This window comes from Gorilla gorilla, chromosome 6 (assembly GCF_029281585.2).
Source record: "Gorilla gorilla gorilla isolate KB3781 chromosome 6, NHGRI_mGorGor1-v2.1_pri, whole genome shotgun sequence".
Taxonomy (NCBI): domain Eukaryota; kingdom Metazoa; phylum Chordata; class Mammalia; order Primates; family Hominidae; genus Gorilla; species Gorilla gorilla.
The window spans coordinates 112,715,440-112,739,062 of record NC_073230.2 but is presented as its reverse complement, the minus strand read 5'-3'; the positions used below and the strand labels follow the sequence as shown (position 1 = coordinate 112,739,062).

The 23,623-nt window shown below is 38.7% G+C and overlaps 1 protein-coding gene across 1 annotated transcript in view; it reads left to right on the top strand.

Annotated features, from left to right (window-relative positions):
• Window positions 1–23,623, top strand: part of RELN (reelin) — a 520,733-nt gene that overhangs the window by 210,935 nt on the left and 286,175 nt on the right. The window contains exon 4 of the mRNA XM_031013029.2: window positions 2,166–2,236. Within this exon, the coding sequence (XP_030868889.2) occupies window positions 2,166–2,236 (71 nt within the window). The remainder of the gene's footprint in view (window positions 1–2,165; window positions 2,237–23,623) is intronic.

The following is a 23,623-nucleotide window of genomic DNA, read 5'->3' as shown; positions in this document are numbered from 1 at the left end:
TAAAGGTTCGTTCAGGTTCAATTACTCTGTCATTATTCTTTAGAAATTTATGAGATTTATTGAACCAAAGTAGCAGAAGTAAGAATATTAATGAAGGCAACAAATAATAAATCTGAGGAAACTGAGTAATGGGGAAAACAGTGTGGACTCCTCACAAGATGCTATAAAGTGACTAGCAGATGTTGGTATATCTGATATTTAGAGAAAAGGTGAAACCTCTGTTACCTGAATCTTATTTTGATAATTTGGCTGATCGTGTTCATGGGAGCATAGGCTGGCACAATGACAAGTAGGCTTGTGGACCAATAAGAAATATTATGATAGGAATATTATGTACTTAGAACCAGAAGACAACAAAAACGAACAGTTATTTAAACATTGCCTGTCGTAGGACTTTTCTTGGTGGTTAGTGATTTCAGAAAATGTGTCCCTTTCAAAGCAAATGTCACATTAAAATTCTACATTGGTGATCACTGTGTTGCTATTGGAAGTGTATGTGAACTCAGACACTCTTGGATTGGTTGGTTTGAACAGTGTATTTAAGTAAAAAAGTTAACGGTGTTCCCTCTGGTCATAAAATCTGTACTGATTAGAGAGCCTCTAGGCCATGTTTATGGCTTGGATTGGCCCTATGTTTAGTTCTCCACATTTTCAGCTTTCTGAAAGCAAAGAAAAACCAATAAACATATGTAAATATATAAAAAGAATAGTAGCATCTGTTTTTGTGTAATTTTGATAATGATTAATATGCAACAACAAGGGCTGACGCCCCTTATAAGCTTCACATATGGTGTGAGTTGAAGGCCACCCAGTGATTTTTCTCTCCAATTATATCTCCCTTCCACCATTCAAAACTCTCACTATTGTGCCATTGTGTGTGTGTGTGTGTGTGTGTGTGTGTGTGTGTGAAGGAATAACACTTTCACTGCTGAAATATGTTAGCTTGAAGTGATATCACCCATTAACACTTCAACATGGATTAATTTATCAGATTACTTTCAGAGAGTTGGGTCCACGGTGACTGACACTAGGGTCTACTTACAATTCAATCAGGATGGAATTCAGAAAGGTCTGCAGAAGGGAGGGGAAAGGTGCATCCACACGTGGGCCAGAGCAAGGAATGTTGGGAGCCAGGAAGCCCTACTGAGCCCAGCAAACAACAAGATGTTGACCGAAGGAAGGGCACGCATATCAAGGGGGGAATACATAGGCTAAACTTCGCCCTGTCGTGAGCTAGTACAGCGCATTGTACATAATCCATCTTCAGCAGATGATAGTTAAATCAAATTATTTTTGCCCTAGGATGGTTTTGGCTAAAACTAAAGTTAAGATTTCATGCTAATTTTTTTGTTATTAAAAAAGGTTTTGTGTATGGCTTATTTTCTAAAATCAAGTTTCTTAGAGACAAGATTTTCTGTTTTAAATTTGTTTAAATAATACATTTTGTGCCAGAAAGATTCTTTTTAAGGGAAAACCCTTTTTATATAAAGCATAATTATTCCTTTAATAAGACTTTTTTTATTATAGCCATTGAATAACACATCTGCTGCAAGGATGTTATTTTTTTTCCATCAGTCCTTGTGCACAGCTCTGATTGGAAGAAGTAAAAGATATACATCTCCTTCAAATAGTGAATCTTCTTCATGTGATTTTATTTTGTTATGACAGATTTTATTATGAAAGCTTTGAATAGCCCTCTTTTTAAGAAAATACTTTTTAAAAATGTAATTCTCTGTCTCAAGTCTATAAGTTATGGTGACTATTGATTTCAGAAAAAAAGTAACTTAAGAGCCTCTTTCTCCAGTACTAATATCAATATTGTTCCACAAAACATTTTGTATCAAAGGCTCCTGAAGAAGAAATTTTAATAAGCCTCCTCTCCATACTTTTTATTCTATAGGCCTTACGCACATCTGCTGTTTTCAGAACAAGCTCACAACTGTTACAGTGTCTTTATATAGTAAAACCAGAAGACATTCCTCAACCCAGGTGCCTTGGTTTAAGCTTTCGTTCCATGTTATTTATATCACTCTTCTGATGTACTCATTAAAAATATCATATCCACACAATAAAGTTTAAGAATAAGCTTTTTAAAAAGTTTTAAAAATACATTTTCACCAAACATATTACAAGAGTTGAATTAACCTTTTCCTATTTATTTCCAGGGCTACAGCAACACACCGGGGCCAGGTTATTTTCAAAGATGCTTTAGCCCAGCAGTTGTGTGAACAAGGAGGTAAGCGTCACATTTGATTTGTTTGTGTTATGTCCAAACTATTCATGGTAGGTCCTGTGTTCTATGTACCAAGTAAGCATTTCATTATGATTACTTAATCGTAAGCTTTAAAAATTTAAGTATTGACCCTTCGTATCACTAATAGTTATTTAGTAATTACTAACAAAGATCTATAGACTTCTGAAGATACTAAGTGTGAGCAAAAGAAAATTTATTTTCATAATTTTTTTCTAATGAATTACCTTTAGTTATTCTGGAAGTACAAATCTTAGTAGTAATTTTTAAATTCTACAAACTGTGTCTGCTTAATTTACCACTTAAATATCCTGTCAGCTTTGTTGAAAATGTTTCTGATTATTGCTTTTAACATCTGATCATATTATACATGATTATGTGTACAGTATCTATGGGCCTGTTTCAACTGTGTGCACTATTAATTTCGGACTTGTGTGGCTAGACATTGTATCAATTTAGATTAAATTTTACATAATGTCAGATATGTGTGACCGGGATGCATGCACATGCACACACAAACACAGCACAATGAAAAAGTTAAAACCAGGATCCACGCTCTGATGCTCATTTGTTCCCCCTATCCCTTGAGTTTCCACCCTACTTTGTGTTTCCATTATAGCGTTTACCACTTCATAGAGAATTTTTCTCTGAAAAGGGGTGGATGTTGCCCTAGAGAGATTGAGCTTCTCAAGTATGGGGACTATGCCTTAAGGGACTTTGGTTCCCCAGATGCTGACATAGAGCTTACCGTGTAAGTCATTCTAAAAATCTTGATAGATTGAATACAAGTTTGTCTTAGCTGTACATATATTCCTTGATTTCAGCATCCTGATAATGAAAACATTTGATGTCAGTCTTTGTAAATGTCATGCCATTTTCATTGTTTATTGTAAGTACAGTATTAATTTTTGTTTAGAATGACATTTGGGGGGGAATTTGTTAACTTTTAGAATTATATTACTGAATGTAAAGGAAATTTCTATTAATTTTCTCTCTGCTAAAGAATATCTGACGGGCTTTCGAGAGAAATGAGGAAAAATTATATCGGTTTTTGAGATACCTAAGAAAATACCATTTATTATTAGTTATATAGATCGCAGTATGACTTTATCTGAGTAACGTGATGCTTAGTGATTATTAATGGCAAAATCCTGATGATTTACACACATAGTTCTTGAATTATAAAACTTCATTCTAGTTATAGTTTCAAACATATTATCAGTATTCCTGGATTTAACAGATTTTTATCCTGTGACTTTTGAGAGTACAGATATTAAAATGTGCCTTTGTAGGTAGGCTCAAGAATTTGATCATAATACAAATCTTCTTCCAGACTATGAAATTGCTCACATTACTGAAAATATAGAACACCATATAGCAGTGAACATTAATATCCTGGAAAATTTATAGTGTCAGAAAAAGAAATGTCTAATTTTATTAACATTTACCATTGTCTAAAAACTAATTTCTTTTAAGCCTTAAATTTTTTAGTCTTTTCTATTATAAATGAATTATTGGGGTTGGTTTCATTTAAAATGAAAAGAAAAAGCCAAGAAAAACCAATAGGAAAAAATTCTCAACCAGTGAGGAAAAGAAAAATGCCTTCTATAGTGGTATTACACATAAGCATGATTTACACGATGGTAGATGTGGATATTATTAAAAATGCTGTACAGCCCAGGACCAGAAGAAAAACACTGAGCTTTTCAATAGCATCTAACTCATTGAAATTATATCAGTCTATCCAAGATAAAGTGAAAAATAATGCTAACAAGAGTGCAAGAGTGATGGCTTTCTACTGTCAGGAAATAATAAGGAAAATAATTTGTGCTATAAACTATATATTTATTCTGGCCTTATCTATTTTTAATTAAAACAGTAATTGTCTCCCCAAATAAAATAACATCTTATCATGTAATCATTTTTTATGTATTGGGTAAGGAATATCTAATATATTTATTAGAGGAAAAACAATTGCAGTCACCATATACCACAGCACAGTGCCTTTCCATTTTAACACGCTCAGTATGTTTATTGATTTTAATTAAATTAAACAATTCAAGCAAAGCAAACTTTTTTCTGTGGATCCTGAGGATATCTGTTATGACAAGACTGTATTGCTTGCTAAACATATTGAAAAAGTAAAAGGATTAGAAAATGTACTCATTATGTCTTAGAGGGTCTGTAATCTTAATCCCTTTTCTTATAAAACATTCATTGAAAGTATTTTTTTTTTTTTTGAGACAAAGTCTCGCTCTGTCACCCAGGCTGGAGTGCAGTGATGTAATCTCGGCTAACCACAACCTCCACCTCCCGGGTTCAAGCGATTCTCCTGCCTCAGCCTCCTGAGTAGCTGGGATTACAGGTGTGCCACTGCACCTGGCTAATTTTTTGTATTTTTAGTAGAGACGAGGTTTCACCCTGTTGGCCAGGCTAGTCTTGAACTCCTGACCTCAGGTAATCAGCCCGACTCAACCTCCCAAAGTGCTAGGATTACAAGCATGAGCCACCGCACCCTACCAAAAGTCATTATTCTGCAAAACTGTATACAGCACCTGCAAGACCTCTGTCCTAGCTCACAGTGCTAAATAAGGATATGAAAGTGAAAAGGACCCATTTCCTGTTCTTGAGGAACTCACAGGCTGAGATACAAATGACGGATCTATGGATCACAGAGGTAGCTAAGTTTGCCTGGAGGTGTTAGGAAAGGCATCCCAGGAAGGTAGACCTGAATGGCTAGTGAGGTTTAAGAAAAAAGGAGAGGAGGCCGCGCGCAGTGGGTCATGCCTGTAATCCCAGCACTTTGGGAGGCTGAGGCAAGCAGATCACTTGAGGTCAGGAGTTTGAGACCAGCCTGGCCAACATGGTGAAACCCTGTCTCTACCAAAAATACAAAAATTAGCCAGGCGTGGTGGTGCGGGCTTGTAATCCCAGCTACTCAGGAGGCTGAGGCAGGAGAATAGCTTGAACCTGGGAGGCGGAGGTTGCAGTGAGCCGAAATTGCACCACTGAACTCCAGCCTGAGCAACAGTGAGACTCTGTCAAAAGAAAGAAAGAGAGAGAGAGAGGGAGGGAGTGAGGGAGAGAGAGAGAGAGAGGGAGCAAGGGAGAGAGAGAGAGACAGGGAGGGAGCGAGGGAGAGAGAGAGAGAGGGAGGAGCGAGGGAGAGAGAGAGAGAGACAGGGAGGGAGGGAGGGAGAGAGAGACAGGGAGGGAGCGAGGGAGGGAGGGAAGGAGAGAGAGAGAGAGGGAGAGAGAGAGAGAGAGAAAGAAAGAAAGAAAGAAAGAAAGAAAGAAAGAAAAGAGGAGAACCATCTATCTCCTCCTTCCCATTCTCGCTGACCCACCTCACATCAGGGCCCAGCAGTGCCTCCTTTGGGAACTGCCGAATATCCTCCCTCAGGATTTTTCTGCTCCTATTTTCATGGTGCCTTTACAGAGCTGCTATAATGAGCTTTCTAAAATGGAAATATGCTTCTTTCATTTGCCTGCTTAAAACCCTTCACTATCTCAATTGGAAGCAATAGTTTATCTTCAGAGTGAAATTCCCACTGTTTATCAACATGCAAGGAAAATCCCTTACAATCTGGCTTCAGTTTGCCTCTCCTACCTCGTTTCTTGTCATCCTCTCATTTTTACCTTAAAACTCCTGAATGCACCTCGCTCTATCATCCTGGTGCTATCTGCACCCTATACTAAGTTTTCTTTGCCTGGGCTATCCTTTTACATCCTTTTGTTCTGTCTAACTCGGGCTGTCAGACCCTGGTTAGGGTATCACTCCCTCCCTCCAGAGAAAACATCTTTGATTCCCTCCCTCTTCCCCTCAGGCTGGTCTAGACAACCCTCATACATAACTGTCTCTACAGAATTCTCAAGGCACATTAAATAGGAATGCTCTCAACACTGTTATATGCCAGACACTACTCCAAGCACTCATGTAATCTTCACAACTCATCTAATCTTCACAGCAACCCTCTGAAAAAGAAACCATTATTATCTACACTTTGAAGATGAGGAAACAAAGGCACAGGGAGAGCAGCTTACTTGTGCATTCATTCATTCATTCATTCATTCATGTGACAACTATTCATTGCATGTTGTCATGAGAACATCATCACAATGCCTTGTCTGCCATGAGATATATGCTCCTTGAGGGTAAGGGCTGTGCTTTTTAGTATGGAATCTCTAAAGCTTCTCACAATATGTGGTGCCCAGTATGCACCTCATAAATGTTTGTCAAATGAATAAGCAAACAATTAAACTACAATAGTCTGATAGATAAGAAAGAGGAGGCTAGCCAGTAATTCATTACAGCTAAACCATGAGGCCTGGAAAGGTAAGTGGAGCAGATCATGCAGGAGCTTCTGTTAATGCTCAGGGACTTAGGCATTCTGCAGGCGGTGGGAAGGAAGCAGGAGAGTGATAGAACAATTAAAGAAAATCTAATGGGGGTTGGGGGTGGAATGTGTTGCAGGATTATTGACAGATTAAAAGCAGATGATGGACAGGCAGACAAGGGAAGACAGATTATTGTGAAATGAGAAATAAATGCTGGGCAGTTTAAAGTTGAGGCTTTGAAAAAACGTGATCATTATACATTACATGTATTACTGTGATTAGATCTTGGAGGCCAGAAAGAAGGGGATATGTTAGAGAGACCTAGAGAAGGTATGGGGGTGCGGGTGAGAACAGGGAGGAAATCTGGGGCTACTCCGTCACTTCTGGCCTGGGTGACTGGGTGGACATTGATGCCAGGAACAGAGAAGAAATAAAGAAAATGTTAGAGGTGTTTGGAAGAAAAGATAATCAATTGCACTTCCACATGTTGGCTCTGAGGGAGTTGCAGAGTTCTCCAGCAGCCTGCTGAGAAGGGGGCCTGTCACTGGCTGGGGCAGCCAAGGAGATTTGAGAACCATCAGCCTATTGATGCTGCGGAGGCAATGCATTCATTAGGGAGATGGTTGGAGCATGGAGGAAGCAGCCAAGTGAGGAAGACCAGTGACTGAGCAGGGGTGGGAAGAAGAGGGAACTCTGGAGAAGAGGCAAGCCTCTGAGGTGAGGGGAACTGAGGGAAGAAATCTGAACGTGGTAGAGGTGTCCAACAAGGACAAACAGAGAGGATGGTGGATAGAAAAGGACCTTAGAGTTTTACAAGCAGAAGGTGATTGGCAATTTGGACTGGGCATGGTGGCTCATACCTGTAATCCCAGCACTTTGGGAGGCCGAGGTGGGCAGATCACCTGAGGTCAGGAGTTTGAGACCAGCCTGGCCAACATAGTGAAACCCCACCTCTACTAAAAATAGAAAAAATTAGCCAGGCGTGGTGGCAGGTGCCTGTAGTCCCAGCTACTCCAGAAGCCGAGTACAAGAGAATCGCTTAAACCTGGGAGGCAGAGGTTGCAGTGAGCCTAGATTGTGCCACTACATTCCAGCCTGGGCAACAGAGCAAGACTTCACCTCAAAAAAAAAAAAAAAAAAGGTAGGCGATTGGCAATTTGGCTGAAAATGAGGGTGGTTTTAGGTGAGGCGAGACCACCTGAGGCAGCTTTGTAGCATGGAAAGCTTCTTGCTCAATCTTTGGAGTCAGGCAGTCAAGGGAAGACAGATTACTGTGACATGAGAAATAAATCCTGGGCAGTTTAAAATTGAGGCTTTGAAAAAATATCACTATAGATTATATATATTACTGTGGACCCAATAAATATGTACCATTATTATTTGTCCATTAAAAAAACAATTTAAAAAAAAAATAAGGAAGGAAAGAGGTAGGCACCCAGAGAGGAAAGGATTCTGGATTTTCTCTCCCTCTCTCCAGATCAGAGTGTGTTTATTATAGGCTTCCAGTGCCTTGCAGCCAATCACCGCTAGAACACACCTAGTTGAAGCTGAATAGGTTGAACAGGTTGCTTTTAGTGCTTGTTGCAGTGTGGGAGAAGGCAAACCATGGGGGAACCATGGGGCATCTCAAGAAGAGGAGGTTACAAAAGGAATTGTTATTATAAGATTTGGGCTGGGCGGGGCGCGGTGGCTCATGCCTGTAATCCCAGCACTTTGGGAGGCCAAGACGGGTGGATCACGAAGTCAGGAGATTGAGATGATCTTGGCTAATACAGTGAAACCCCATCTCTACTAAAAATACAAAAAATTAGCTGGGCATGATGGCACATGCCTGTAGTCCGAGCTATTCAGGAGGCTGAGGCAGGAGAATCGCTTGAACCCAGGAGGTGGAGATAGCAGTGAGCTGAAATCATGCCATTGCACTCCAGCCTAGGCGACGGAGTGAGACTCTGTCTAAAAATAAATAAATAAATAAAGTAAAAAAGATTTGTGCTGTATTTGGTGACTGGGGTAGGGTTTAAGAAAGTGGAGCTTTGCTCTGGATTCGATGCTGTCTGGAAGTGGGGACAATTCTGTGGTTAGGTATCTCAATAAATCTACCATGAGGGCATACTAGAGCAAGGCTACTGCTGTAATTGATAAAGAAACAGCAGTCGCTCCTAAGAGCCAGGAGAGAGGGTGCTTGGCACATTGTGATTTGGAGAGTGCTAAAGTTGTGTCTGTGTTGAGACATGATTAAGAAATAGATGTGTTTCTGTCTTGACTCATCACGGTCACAGAGTAGCCTTGTCTGAAGTTGATGTTCTGTGAAATTGTTTATGTTCAATAGGAGGACACCAAGGCCCAGAAGGGATTGCCAGGCCAGGTTCTGGATGTCAGAGGCTACTTTTTTCTTAAACGAGACTGAGGAGAGAATGCTAGTGGGCATGATTTACTTTTGGATTTTAGGCTTTATGAGGGCTTTGAAATCATACAGAAGTGGATTGTCTTATTTGTGCTGCCGTAACAGAGTGCCACAGACTCGGTAATTGATAAGGAACAGAAATTTATTTTCTCACAGTTCCGAAGGCTGGGAAGTTCAAAATCAAGGTAATGGCAGGTTTGGTTGTCTGGTGAAGGCTGCTTTAAGCTTCTAAGATGGTGCCTTGATGATGTGTCCTCCTAAGAGGAGGAATGCTGTGTCCTCACGTGGTGGAAGACAAAGGGGCAAGCCAGCTGAGCGTGAAGCCTCCTTAATAAGGACCTTAATCCCATTCACAGGGGGAGCAACCCTTATGACCTAATCACTGCTTAAAGGCCCCACCTCTTACTACTGTCACGCTGGCAACACCTGAATTTTGGAGGGGACACATTCAAATCACAGCGTGGATTCAGGCTTTACTTGTGTGACCTTACTTTCCAGAGTCCCTGGCGCAAAGCACAGGTTCAGTACATCATGAAGGGAAGGGATTTTGCTGAAGCAAAATTTTATTCAAGGTCAGTTGGTGTGAAATAAAAAGCAGAAGTAGATCAGTGGGGTAAAATTGTGAATGTTTAATTTTTTAAAAATGTATCTCTGTTTTGTAATTTGTTTACAGTGAACTTACATTATTTGTATTATAAAGAAATAGCACACATTTCCTCCAAAAAGTGTACATAGGGGGTTAGACTTAGGAAGGAGAAGGGACGAGTCTGCTGTGGCAAGGGGAATAAATCCCTTCTCAAGAATCGAAGGAAAATTTTGAATTACAACTCCTATGTCTCCTCCTATATGGTGACTTGCCTGACTCCCTTAACATGCTCTGTCTCTGTTGTGTCATGATTATTTAAACACTCATTTCCCCCAACTGAGAGCTTTTTGAAGGCAGGAACCATGATTTAACTTTTTGGTTTTTTTAACGTTTAATCATGTTTGGCATGCAACATAGACTCAGTAAATGTTTGCTGAATGATCAACTTAAACATTTAACAATTGAAAAATCACTGTCCTTATTGAAAAATCTTTAACCCTGAATGTTTGCTATGGACCATGATGAGGCAGTGTGGCTGCTACTAGCAATGTTCCTCACACTGATCTCTGGTTGTAAAATACATGTACCAGCATATTACAGATTTTTGAAAATTGTTCATGGATTTTCATGTAAACTGTAAGGAGTCCCCTTAGTGTTCTTGGAACATAGACCAGGTTCAGAGATTTTTTTTTTAATATCTCTGAGGTTCCAAGTAATTGTAAACACATGCCCATCTGCGTTCTGCTGTCGTGTCATGGTGCAGACAAGGAGCTAGAGTTTTCCCATCTTTAGTCTGGGGTGCGGGGTTGGCTGGGCTGTGTACCCTCAATTATTTTGAAAGTAAAAGATGCTTAAGTTCATTCACTAGCTGTAAAACAAAAATAACTGAAATTATTCAATATTTAGTACTAAACAAAAATTACTTAATGCTTACCATGTGCCAGGCTCTGTTCTAGGCTAGGTCTTGGAATATGCCAATAAACAGAGCAAAGATCCCTGTTGCCATGAAGCCTACATTGCAGTGAAGAGGAGACAGACAGTAAACATGAGGCATAAGAAATGACTAAACGTGGTACCATGTTAGAAGGTGGCAAGTGTTGTAGGGGGAAATAGACCACTAAAATATAGCAGGGAAAGAGCATACAGCTGGATGGAGGGGGGAAGAGGCTGATTGCAATTTTAAATAGGGTGGCAGGTAAGTCGAGTAGACCTCACTGAGAAGGTGACATTAGAGCAAAGACCAAGAAGGGGATAAAGGAGTTAGCCAAGTGACTATCTGGGAAATTGTCCAAAATGTCAGTAAGTGATTTTAAAGATAAACATTGTGGTGTTTTTTGAAGTATTGTTAGAGATGACCAAAACAAAGAATAGACAAAATATCAGAATAGACTAAAAACTTGAAAGGAACTAGGAGAAATCAGTTTTTTTTGCAGCAATTATTACTGAACAACCTAAAAAGAGCTGCAGACCTAATACATCTGTCTCTGAACCACGTGAGTACTATTGAAAATGTTAATATGAGTGTGGTATAGATAGACTTAGGATGAGGACTAGTATTTGAATTCATGCTATGATCATGTAACTATAGGTTCCTTATCTGTGGATTAGTGATGAAGCCAAGCAAGCTAACTTGACAAAATCTACAGTACTCACGAGTGGCAGGCCTAGAATTCAAATCTCTGGACTCACAGCCCAATGCTGGTTCCATTATACCGAGTAGATTCTTAAAGTTAAAAAAAGATCAAACATTAAAAACCCTCAGGAACCACAGCCCTAATAAACAAGATTATCACTACTGCCTAAATTCCCTGAAAACCTTGGAAAGAACACATATACTCTTTGGTGCCCTAAATCTACACAGTTAAGGCAAAAGTGATGTGAGTGCATCAGCATGGCTGCCAGTGGTCCAGCAGTATGCACACATCACGGTTGAAGATGGAGCAGGGAAAATAATCGTGTGTGTGTGTGTATATTCATTGGCCTGTGGGCTTCTTGGCATACCCTCTTCAAACACACACATTGATTATTTAGCAAAACCAGATGGCAGGCTTAGTGGCCTGACAGCAGTCATGCCCTGTAGTGCCCCCAAAGCCCAAAGGGCACGTGCCATTTATAAACCACCCTGGAATTCTCTGTTGTTGTGTTGATGGAAGCGGCTATAACTAAAGGCAAACGTTTTATGTCAGGAGGAAAGAAGTCAGGCTTACAGCTGGTGCAGAAAACCTTGGCTGCTTTCTGCCAGGCTCAGCAATTTTTCAGCTGTTCATCACCCTCAGAACAGTGAGTGGTAGAAACTGTGGCTGTGCTCTCTAAGGGCCCTTGGATCGTGGTGGTAGGCAGCATATATGCTTCATCCCAAATGCAAACTCTTTGCAATTTTTAAATCATTTGTATTAAGGATTGGTGAAAGTTGAAACTGTGAGATGGAGAGGGGCGGAAGAGTTTAACAAGAAGACCAGAATGTGAATGGGGTGTTTAACCTCCTTTTATATTTTTTAGCACTTTAAGTGTAACTTTATACCCAACTATTGTAAAAATTGTAGATCAGATCTACCAAAATCTTCTCTTGGCTATCCTTGATTATTCAACAGCTTATATTACTAAATATCTTTCCAATACCCTGAAATGCAAAGTCTTTATTAATTCAGACTTGTTTCTCTCTCATTGTCAGAATTGGGTTTTAACGTATCTACTTTAATTGTTGAAAAGAAAAATAAATACTGATGTATTTCACTTGAATGTGCCCAGTGTTAAGCATTTGCTAGTCAAAGACATCTGTGCTCCCCTTGGCTATTTTGTAACTTATATTTTATTTTAGTGGTTACAGCTCCTGTTCATGACATCCCTAGGCTTTGTGATTTATAAACAAAGACAACTGAATTAAGAGGCTCAGGGAAAACCGTCCAGGAACCCCCGATCTTGCTTCAAGGTCTTACAAACTACCCAACAAAGCGACAAACTAAAGCCCTCCTGGGGCTATGGCAGGCAGAAAGTATCCTTAAGTGATCTGAAGACAAGCAGATTAAGGGGAATGACAAAGAGCTGATTCACATGACCATAGTAAAATTTCTTGCTACTGACTCTGGAGGTGGGTCTGATTATTCTTTTAATTTCCTAAAGAATGGTGTTTTGGACTGGTGCTGTTTATCCCAAGATGATTGAACATAGATTTAAACAGCCTTCTTTTTCAGTCCTGAGGGCTATATACATTCCCACTTGACAGCTTTATCTAGTCCAAAGTCAAAATTCCTAGATTTATGCCCAAGAAGAATTTTACATTGAGTTATTTTGGGTGCCCGTGGAAGAATTCTTTCTACACTTGCTGCTATATAACCTGCTTGATTCCTCCATATTTTGAAGGACAAAGACCAAGTTTGGATCTATACAATCACTTGGGGAAGGAGGGCAAAGCTGTTACAAACATACATAATTCACAATTTTGTTTGACTTGTGAAATATTATTTCATCCAATTTATTAATCCAACATTTTTAATGTACATGTGAAAATTCAGTTGTTTCATGTAAAAATTAATATAGATTTTTTATAATCAAGTTTTTGAGAGTTGGAATTCATTGGTATTAATTAATATATATTGTGCTGTATCCCCAGTGGGCATATGTGAAACACTGCACCAGACCCCAGGCGAGGTGTGTGGCAACATAAGGCAGTCTCCCATCCCATTGTTAAGAAGCTTATAGTACAGGTTTACTAATGCAAACCCAGAAGAGAAGGACCAAGACACATTTGCAGAAAAATATAAACTTAGTGGAATGGTGTTCCTCTCATCTCCTCTGAGCCCTTGCTCCAATAATTGTGCTTTCTCTTTCTGATAGCTTCAATGTCTTCCTCTTCAGTGGCCACCTCCTCCTCTGTGCTTAAATATGCTGAAGCCACTGCTACTTTAACAAGTATTTCATCCTGAACTTCGGGTACCTGTGGCCATGTTTCCTTCTTACAGTCCAGCTTCTTGAAAGAGCAGTGTGTGTCACCAGGCTTTCATCCTAACCCTGCCATCTGGCCTCTACCGCCAGCACTCCCTGGAAACCATCATCCTCAAGGTCACCAGTAACCCACTAGGGTGCCAACTAATCCAGAGGACTCGGATCCTCACCCTACCTGACTTCTGTTTTCTTTCTCGGTTTCTGTAATGAGTTGTTCTTCTTCCCACATCACACATTCTGGGGTTGGGCTTCTTTTTGCACTTTTTTTTTTTTTTTTTTGAGAGGAGTCTCACTCTTGTCACCAGGCTGGAGTGCAGTGGTGCGATCTCGGCTTACTGCAAACTCCGCCTCCCGGGTTCAAGCAATTCTCCTACCTCAGCCTCCCGAGTAGTTGGGACTACAGGCGTGCACCACCATGCCCAGCTAATTTTTGTATTTTTAGTAGAGATGGGGTTTCACCATGTTGGCCAGGATGGTCTCAATCTCTTGATCTCATGATCCACTCGCCTCAGCCTCCCAAAGTTCTGGGATTACAGACATGAGCCACCATGCCCGGCCTTCTTTTTGTGCTTTTATATTGTCCCTGTTGAACTCACTCACACCTATAATTTTCATCTCCCTAGCTCTCCACTTCCTTGGTGCTTATACAAAGAGTCAAGAAGGTAAAATGATTGTGAGCATGAAGTTTGCAGTTACCTATACTCTGAGTTAGAATTTCTGCTCTGGCACTTTCTAGCCATGTAATCTTGAGTCTCAACTCTCTCATCTGTAAAATAGGGAAAGGGATAGTATCAACCTTTTTGGCCACTGCATACCATTCCCAAGAGCCTGGTACAATATTTTGTGCCCAGAAGGAACATCATAAGGTTGTGAGGATTAAATGTTGTGATGAAGTGCATAGCATAGTGGCTAGCACATACTCTGTAGATGTTAGCTCTCACTACTATTACTAAACACTACATTTGGGTGTCATTTAGGCACCTTGAACTCAATATATTCTAAACTGAACTTTAGTTCCTCCCAAATCTGTACCCCTCTATTGCAGTTCTGGTTAGCATCTTCATCATCACCCCAGTCACTAAACAGAGACCTAGGTAACACATTTCTTTGCTTATTCCTTTTTGTCATCCATGTCTATATCCAGTGTGTGTAAGGCCAATTTACACAATGTCTCTTAAACCAACCCCTTTCTTTCCATGCCTGCTGCCATTTTTTTTTATTCAGGCTTTTCACACATTGATCAAAATGCTCCTGGCCTCAAACCCTATAACTGCCCTCTATTTCCCCCCAGTTCAGCCTGGATTTCAGGACTTCCCTGATCTGTCCCACCTCTCTCTCTCTCCAACCTCATCTCCACATTTAGATCTTTCCACACCCATCACCCTCACCTGACACCAGACTCTTTATTTCAGCTGGAATAAGTATGTCCTTCATCAGAGATGCCATCCTGACCCTATCACTGTAGCTCATGTATGCCAACTCCTTTCCCTGGTGTACTTTCCTCCATACCGCCTCTGCTGTCTAACTGATGAAGTTGTGCTCATCCTTAAAGATCCAGTTCAAGTGTCTCCTCCTATGTCATCTTTATTTTTATCACTCTCCCACCTTATATTTGCTAACTGAATTTAGTTCACCATATTGTATGTAATGCATTGACTTCTAAATGTATTTTATACTACACTTTGGATCCCTTGATCCAGAAGAGACTGGATCATTTTTATATTCCCAGAACTTGGCACAGTACCTGATACTTAGCAGGCACTCAAATATTAGTTAAGGAAATGAATGAACCATATAAAGCAAGGACACTTTTCCAAAAATGCCGAATTACTCTTATTTCTTTAATTGCCAGCCAGTCTGTACCTCCCATGTCCCCAGAAGTGCTTTTACGTCTGTATTTAGGCATTGTGCACTCTTTTTTCATTGATGAACTTTACTAGGAGTAGCCTAACAAAACTCAGAGTTGGTTAGATGGTATTTGAGATGATGTTTGCTTTATTGCTCACTGTCCTGTATGAGAAACTACAGAAGAAACTTCTATACAGTCTGTGTACCTGCAATAACTGTCCTTCTCCTGAATAATATGTGTTCTTTTAAAGTTATGAACTCTTCTATTTCTGTAACTTTATGGCTTGAGAACCAAATTGAAGTCCTGGGGGCATGCATCTTGCATACATATCTCAACATGGCATGTATTATTTTTCTACCCTCGTTTGTCATCTTTGATTTTCCACCTTTATTATCTTGTTCAGCTGTCTGCCTTTTTTTGTAAGCTGCCTTAAATCTATCTTAGAGCAAGACAGATTATACAATTCATCCTTAGGTATGTAAAGGAAAGTGAAAAGAAATATGAAGAAAAGTGAAGGAAGAAGATGACATATGTACAAGCAATAAGGAAGAAAAGGAACAGAGGAGATGATTAGAATTTTCTAACAACAATGGTTTTAGTAATATTGGCTTGCTGATGTTATCAGAATCCATTCAGCTAGCATTTTTGGAACCGCCATGTGTGAGACATTGTGCTCAGCATTGGGAATGCAGAGATATTCAAGATAGAGTCTCTCTACTCACAGGAATTTGCAGTTTGATCAGCTCTAATTGCTACTGTGGCCTTTAAGATTATGACTGAGATAAAGAGAAGAAACTTCTCCCCAAAAGGGACCCTTTCCTCACCCATGGGAAATTAACTATTGTAGTTAGAGTGTCAATTAAGCTTCTATGTACTTGAGGTACTAAGCAAAGTACTTCAACATGTGGGTGGGTTAAATAACTAGAAGTTTATTTCTTAGTCATAAACCAGTTTGAGGATAGATGGTCTAGGGCTGGCAGGGTCGTTCTACTGTGCACAGCAAGTAGCTTCCAAATCTAGGTGCCAAGCTGGCTGCTCCAACACTCACCACCTCCTACAGCAGGGAGGGGAAAGGGCCAAGGAAGCATGCCCATTCCTTTAGGACATCACCCAGCCCTGAAAGTGACCCTAGTCACTTCTGCTCACCTCATATGGGCGGAACTTAATTCCTTTGTCACAGGAAGCTATAGGGGGGCGCTGAGAAATAAAGAAATAAAGAAAAGAAGAATAGACATTGGAAAATCTCTAGCAATTTCTGTTGATGTTAGTTAGCAACAAGGTTTCTTCCTTCTCCTCCACTTCTTCCTCCTCCTTCTTCCTCTTTTGAGCCTAGTGATTTTCCTTCCAACCTCTAAATGTTACTTAAAAGCCATATGTTCTCAGGTTTTGGGTCAATTTATACCTGCAATTTCTCACATCTGCTCCATCTATGAACTTCATCTCTTCAAGTTCTCAAAGGTCTAGGATTTTTAAAAGTTGCTACACAGCAACAATTTTTTAAAAATTAAAATTTGGCCAGGCACGGTGGCTCACGCCTGTAATCCCAGCACTTTGGGAGGCTGAGGCGGGTGGATTGCTTGAGCCCAGGGGTTCAAGACCAGCCTGGGAAATGTGGTAAGATCTTGTCTCTACCCCCCAGAAAAAAAAATTTACTGGTCTTGGTGCTGTATGCCTGTAGTCCCAGCTTCTTGGGAGGCTGAGGCAGGAGGATCATTTAAGCCTAGGAGGTCAAGATTGCAGTGAGCCAAGATGCACCACTGCACTCTAGCCTGGCCAACAGAGCGAGACACTCTCTCAAAATATAAATAAATATAAAAATAAAAATGTACCAACAATTCAAATGATATTGTTTTGCATTCTGATTTTTCACTTAAAACTTGTATTTATATTGTAAGCAAATTTTTGAAAAATGTGTGGATATCTCCCCAGAAAAGATGGGGACATGAGCATGGTAAGACAATGAGCCATAATTTTTAATGTTTGAGGCCCCACTATTTATAGCTCCTATTGGAATAAATCTTACCTGAAAGAGTTCTCTATCTCCTAGTTGCAGGTTATAAAGATATATTTTCATTTTGTTCCTATTTCGTTTATTTTAGAATATGAAAGATGATAAATTGTTTTGAGACATAAATCAAGTTGAGGTGGAAAATCAGAGAGGGAAGAGAAAAATAATTCCTAATATTGCTGGTTCTGTGTATAATTTAGCTGTCTTTAAATATTAAGAAATCTTTTATACTGAGCATAAGTATGTTCTTGAACACAGGGAGAACTGTTTTCACTCTAAATTTATAACATTTTTGGAAGCTTAATTATCATACTTGAAGGTCAAATGGTGCTTTATTGCAATAAAATACAAAAAGTAATAAAGAAATTATTCCTGGGGAGATGAAAGTCTAGGTTCATAGCTCATTAAATGCTAACTTCAGAGCCCATGTCTAATTTGTCATATTTAGCTTTGGAAGTTTAATACATTTGAATTTCAAATTAGGTGAAGAGATACCTGAGGCAAAACTACCTAGGGCCTTTGAATTCCAAAATGATTCAGGAGATATAGTCCCTGTAACATAATACCTGTATTTGTAAGAATTGCTTGCCATCTACATATAATGCTTGTCTGACTCAAAGGCTTTTTTTTTTAAAGTAATCATTAATATTAGCTCAAAGCTCATTTACCACCTCCTGAATTCATTTTCAGGCATCTTTTCCTTTTTCTGCTCCGCATATTCAAGTCTCCATTCTTTGCGCTGAGTAATTTGTTCAACAAGTTGGCTGAAATGTATTAGTACTGCTATATTTTGGAGTCAGATGATTACTTTAAAATTTCCATCCAAAATAAGTCAGTTGAAAGAAAAAAACACATATGTCAAGAAAATAACCTTTGGGGGAATTAAACACGACCTCATTCTTTCTAATATGCCTACTTCAGGCTGCTGTGATCTATGAGATTCTGGCAGGCTCAACTTTTGAAAGAGCATATGCACAGAAATGCTTCTTAAGAAATGAAGCTTTTTTTTTTAACTTTTAGCATGTGATTTGTCTCCTGGACAAACTGAATTGATGATGGGAGGAATTTAGGCTTCAATTTAATATTGAGATACCATCTAAGGATCCATGTTTATAATATTTATTTTGAAAGGCCCAATAGTTTAAGCTATTAAAATGTTATTAAGAAAAGTATGACTGTGAGCACCAATAACTAAATGTAGTCACAGAAGCTAATATGGAGATATTTGCTGCCTATTTTAGTTTGCAGAAATGTTCTAACTTTCATTTCTGTCTGCAAAGCTCAGCTGGTGCTAATGCAAGAGAAACTGTCATAAGGATAAACCACTCATTATAATCTGTGAGATGCTGTAAATAATTGGAGGTAATTTTGGAGACAAAAATATATTTAGTAAATTAAAGGTAATGTTCACAAAGTAAGTCTGTCTAATGACAAGCAATACATTAGTTGCACTTTAAAGTTTAAAAAGTGAGTAAAAAGTGGTTCTTCTCATACCGCGATGAAGGCCAGATTAATTCACACTGAGTGAAAATAGTGAGTTTTAAAAAATAATTTTTCACCTTTCCCAAAGATATTCCTTGGGAAAAAACCTGCAACTCTTCTGACTAGAACTATCACCAACACAGAGACATGTTAACATATACGAGCTAAGAGCTTTCCATCATTTATTCAAAAAAGTATCAGTATGCACTTTTTCTGCTTTCATTTTAAGCAAATAAATAATAACCTTGTTTAAAGAGACCAAGAAGCATGTTATTCCTTTGAAACTTTTGATACTGAATTTACTTGCTTTCATGTTAGGCTCAATCAAGCCTTGTGATATGAATTGCTTATCTTATGAACTGGGTCTTTTCATGACTGCTCCACGTAATCATTCACCCTCACTATTTTTTGAATAATTATCTTTATCAAATCTGCATTAGTACAGAGATCTTGTGTTCATTCAAGGCAGTTCCAGTCTCTTTCTTTTGCTAGCTTATGGTGATTAGTAAATCATTTCAAGAATAGTACAGTTGAACTTTTTAAAAAAGAAGTTCTATAAGCAATCTATTTTTTTCAAACTTTAAAGTACCTTCTAAAAACAATGATTGTTTACTTTTATTCTTAACATGTTTAAGCTTATTAATTTTAGAAATCTATTTCTGTCCTCTTTGCGTAGTCTGTGAAATCTTAGTAAAATACATATGTAATCTTCAGGTCACTTAATAATACTCAAGCATCTAGGAAAATGCCCGGCTAAGGAAAGACTTAGAATGTTGCTGAAGCATTTCATTGCTGATCTAAATCCTTGTATTTTGCCAAAACATCATCTGGATAGGCCCCACTGGAGAGAGAATTTGGAGGACAAATAACTTTTAAGTGGCACTATCACAAACATCAAAAAGAATCTGGAAAAGAAATCATAAGTACACATTTATGAGTGGTTTTGACACTCATAACATTTATTTGTTTATCTAGTATGAAAAGATTGTATTATGCTGAAAACTTTAAAATTTCATTTTTTTCTCATTTAACTGCTCTGCTCTCAAGAGGGATTTGACTTATGAAATTAAGTAGATTCTCATTTATCAATACTTTCCTAGTAAAAATTGCTACCAATTTGTATTAATAGTTTTAAAGAAATTTGGCTTTTTCAACTAAAAACAAGTCAGAGTAGGCTAGGCTTTCATTCTGAATGCCTAGCTGGAAAAAAGCTTTTAAAAACCCTGGTGATTTTAGAGAGATTCTATCTTAATTCCTCCATTCTGTTGGCTTGCTTTTACTTGTTTTTTAGGCAAAGTAGAACCTTTATTTTAACTTACCTGTGTAACATTTTATATTTTATCTGTGGTCTTAATTAAGTTAATTCAGTCTGAGGACATTTGGCATACTCTTTAAGTTATCATGATATACCTAAGGTCAATTTGCAATTTAGTCCAGTTACTTGAACTTGATCAAGCTTTACAAAGGATATAGTTTCTGTAATGTTTGTGAATTTCAATGGCATTGTATTTCTGGATAAAGATTACAGAGATGTATGGTTATTCTGAATGAGATTTAAAGTTCATTGAAACACAAATACATTCACATGCACTTTCTAACAGGGAACTCTTAACAGAATTGGATATTCCTAGATTCATCCTAGCTGAACATTCATTCCTAGTTGAACATCCTACCTTACAGAAAAAATATTCACTTCTGAAAAAATGTAAAAATTCAGTTTGATTTATACAAACACTTGATTCCTTATTAAATCATTTATCTTTCCATAAGTTACTTCCAGCCTCTATGTACAGTTTCATGGGTCTCACCAATGAAACTAAATTAGGACCATATTATGAAGGTTCCCCACAGTGATCTCTCTGGGTACAGAACAACTCCAGCCTATCTTCCTCTCTCTTCAATTCAGTATCCTCTGACAAGTAGCAGGGTTCCCATCCCTAGTGCATCTCCCTCTGTGCACACCTTTGGTCATCTGACCTGATCTTCTTATCACTACCACAGAAATACCTGGAAGAAACTGCGATATCTTTTACACTTCTGTTAAAAGTGTATTCCATCCCATTCTTTCTCCAAAACCAAAACCCACTTCTTTAAGAACATTTCTGTTTTTTCTCATTCTCAGAAACCAAAACTCCCTAGTTTAAGCCATTTGACAATCTTATGTCGTTGCTAGGTTTTAATCATGCAATTTTAAATTGAAAAGAGTTGAGAAACTGGGCAAGATGCAAGGTGGGGTGGGGCATTCTAGGATCCTGGGAGAGACAGAAAATCAGTAACAGACCAATAAAATGTTGAGATAAAAACATACGAGCAATCTAGAAAAATTCAATGATTCAATCTAGAGCTAGTTCAATGGCAGAGGAACAGGAAAGGTAGACTTGGAGATATGTCATTGGGTAAGCACTTGGACAGTTGACAAATGAGGACCTGTCTAGCAAGCATGCATTTTATATTTAATAAAGGAAAGAGTAAAGGCCTTTATGCCAAGTTCATATAATATAAGAACTTAATAATTCACTCATTGTCACTAGTATGAGGCAAGGCAGGTAGTGTCCAAATGGGAGTATACTAAATAATGTTGAACTATATCATTCTTCCTCAGGCTACTTTAATTTTTCCGTGGTGCATTTACCTCAGTAAATGTGGAAAAGATGGTGAACTTCCTACGGGCTTAGAAAATTTGTTTAGACTACATAAAACTAGATTGATATGGTCATTTATTGAGAAATGATTAAAATAAGCTTCTAGGCCCAGTACTTTACTAGGCTTTGGCCCATTTTTATGCCACATATGCGTGAATCTTTTTCAGGAAAATTTGTACTTTTCCTTGCATTAAGTTTTGCATACTAAATGTTTCTCTTTTAGGGAAATAATGTTTAGTTATCTCAGATAGTGGACATTTTTGTTAAAATATATTAAAACAAACCTTCCTAACTAGTGATTTAAAATACGATGTAAATTTGTTGAGTTAAATTAAATCCAGGTAAATACTGACTTGGTGTTGAAGCTCCCCAGACCACTTATAATAAAGGACTTTTGGACAGTGTTATGTGTCTATTCTGGCATTTTTTAAAGGTTTGGATCTTCAATTATTTTCTGAAATATCATAAAATGTATTACAACTAAGAAGTAGCTTTCAAATCAATTTATTATTTATTGAGACACTATTACCAGCTTTGGCTTATGTCTTGGATGGACATATTTTCTGCTTTTGAGGAGCCTATTTCTTCTTCAGAGCAAAGATGAGTACTTAACACAGAGAACAGTTCAGCATGCTATAAAAATAAGCAGTGGATTGTGTAGTTTAAACCAGTGAATTTTAAATCTGGCTTTCTATCAGAATCAGTCAAGGAGGTTTTAAAAAATACAACTTCCGGGCCTCCACCCTCAGAGATTCTGACTCAGTGGGTCTTTCTAAAATGGCCCTCTCCTGATGATTGTGATGTAGGTGTTTCAGTGAAAGCTTCCATGTGTCCAGATAATTTAGCAAAGGTAGATGTCCATTTCAATAAACAATTTAAAGTAAAGCATTTTATAACTCATTCCTTTTATTGAGTTGAGGCCTTAGTCACCAAAGTCATTTAATGTAAAGTAGGCAACAATATTTCTGCAGATATTTTGTTATACATATCTAACTATTGTATTGCATAGTAAATATTTCTAATTAATAATTGTCATAACTTTTCCTACATTTAATTTAACCAGTTTATTTCACAACCTGTGAAATAATTTGAAAAGTTCCATATTGTGTAGACAGGTTTTTTGTTTTCTTTTTAACACTTTATAACATGAATACAGAAAATCCCTTTTGCAATATAGCTAACGTTAGGCATGGTAAACTATCATAATATCCTTTTTTTTTTTTTTTCTTGAGGTGGAGTCTCACTCTGTCCCCCAGGCTGGAGTGCAGTTGTGCGATGAGCTCACTGCAAGCTCCGCTTCCCAAGTTCACGCCATTCTCCTGCCTCAGCCTCCTGAGTAGCTGGGACTACAGGCACCCGCCACCACACCTGGCTAATTTTTTAATTTTATTTAATTATTTTATTTTATTTTATTTTATTTATTTATTTATTTTTGAGACAGAGTCTCGCTCTGTCCCCCAGGCTGGAGTGCAGTGGCGCGATCTTAGCTCACTGCAAGCTCCGCCTCCTGGGTTCACGCCATTCTCCTGCCTCAGCCTCCTGAGCAGCTGGGACTACAGGCGACCGCTACCACGCCCGGCTAATTTTTTGTATTTTTAGTAGAGATGGGGTTTCACCGTGTTAGCCAGGATTGTCTCGATCTCCTGACCTCGTGATCCGCCCGTCTCGGCCTCCCAAAGTGCTGGGATTACAGGTGTGAGCCACTGCACCCAGCCATTTTTTTATTTTTTTATTTTTAGTGGACACGGAGTTTCACTGTGTTAGCCAGGATGGTCTCGATCTCCTGACCTCGTGATCCGCCCACCTCAGCCTCCCAAAGTGCCGGGATTACAGGCATGAGCCACCGGGCCCGGCCACTATCATAGTATCTTAAGAAACAAAACAAACAACAAAAAAATCCCTTCGGTCCTCATCTCCATATAAGATCTCATTTCTCACCTTTGCAGCTAACTTTCTTGAAAGAGCAGTCTGCACAGTAGTTGAGTCTAGACTCTGAGGCCAAAATCCCTGAGTTCATCTATAGACACTCCTTAGCACAGTGCCTTAATAGCAGGATGTTCTTCATAGATATCAGCTTTATTAGGATTATTTTGGCCTCTCCTTCAACTCTCTTAGCTCTTA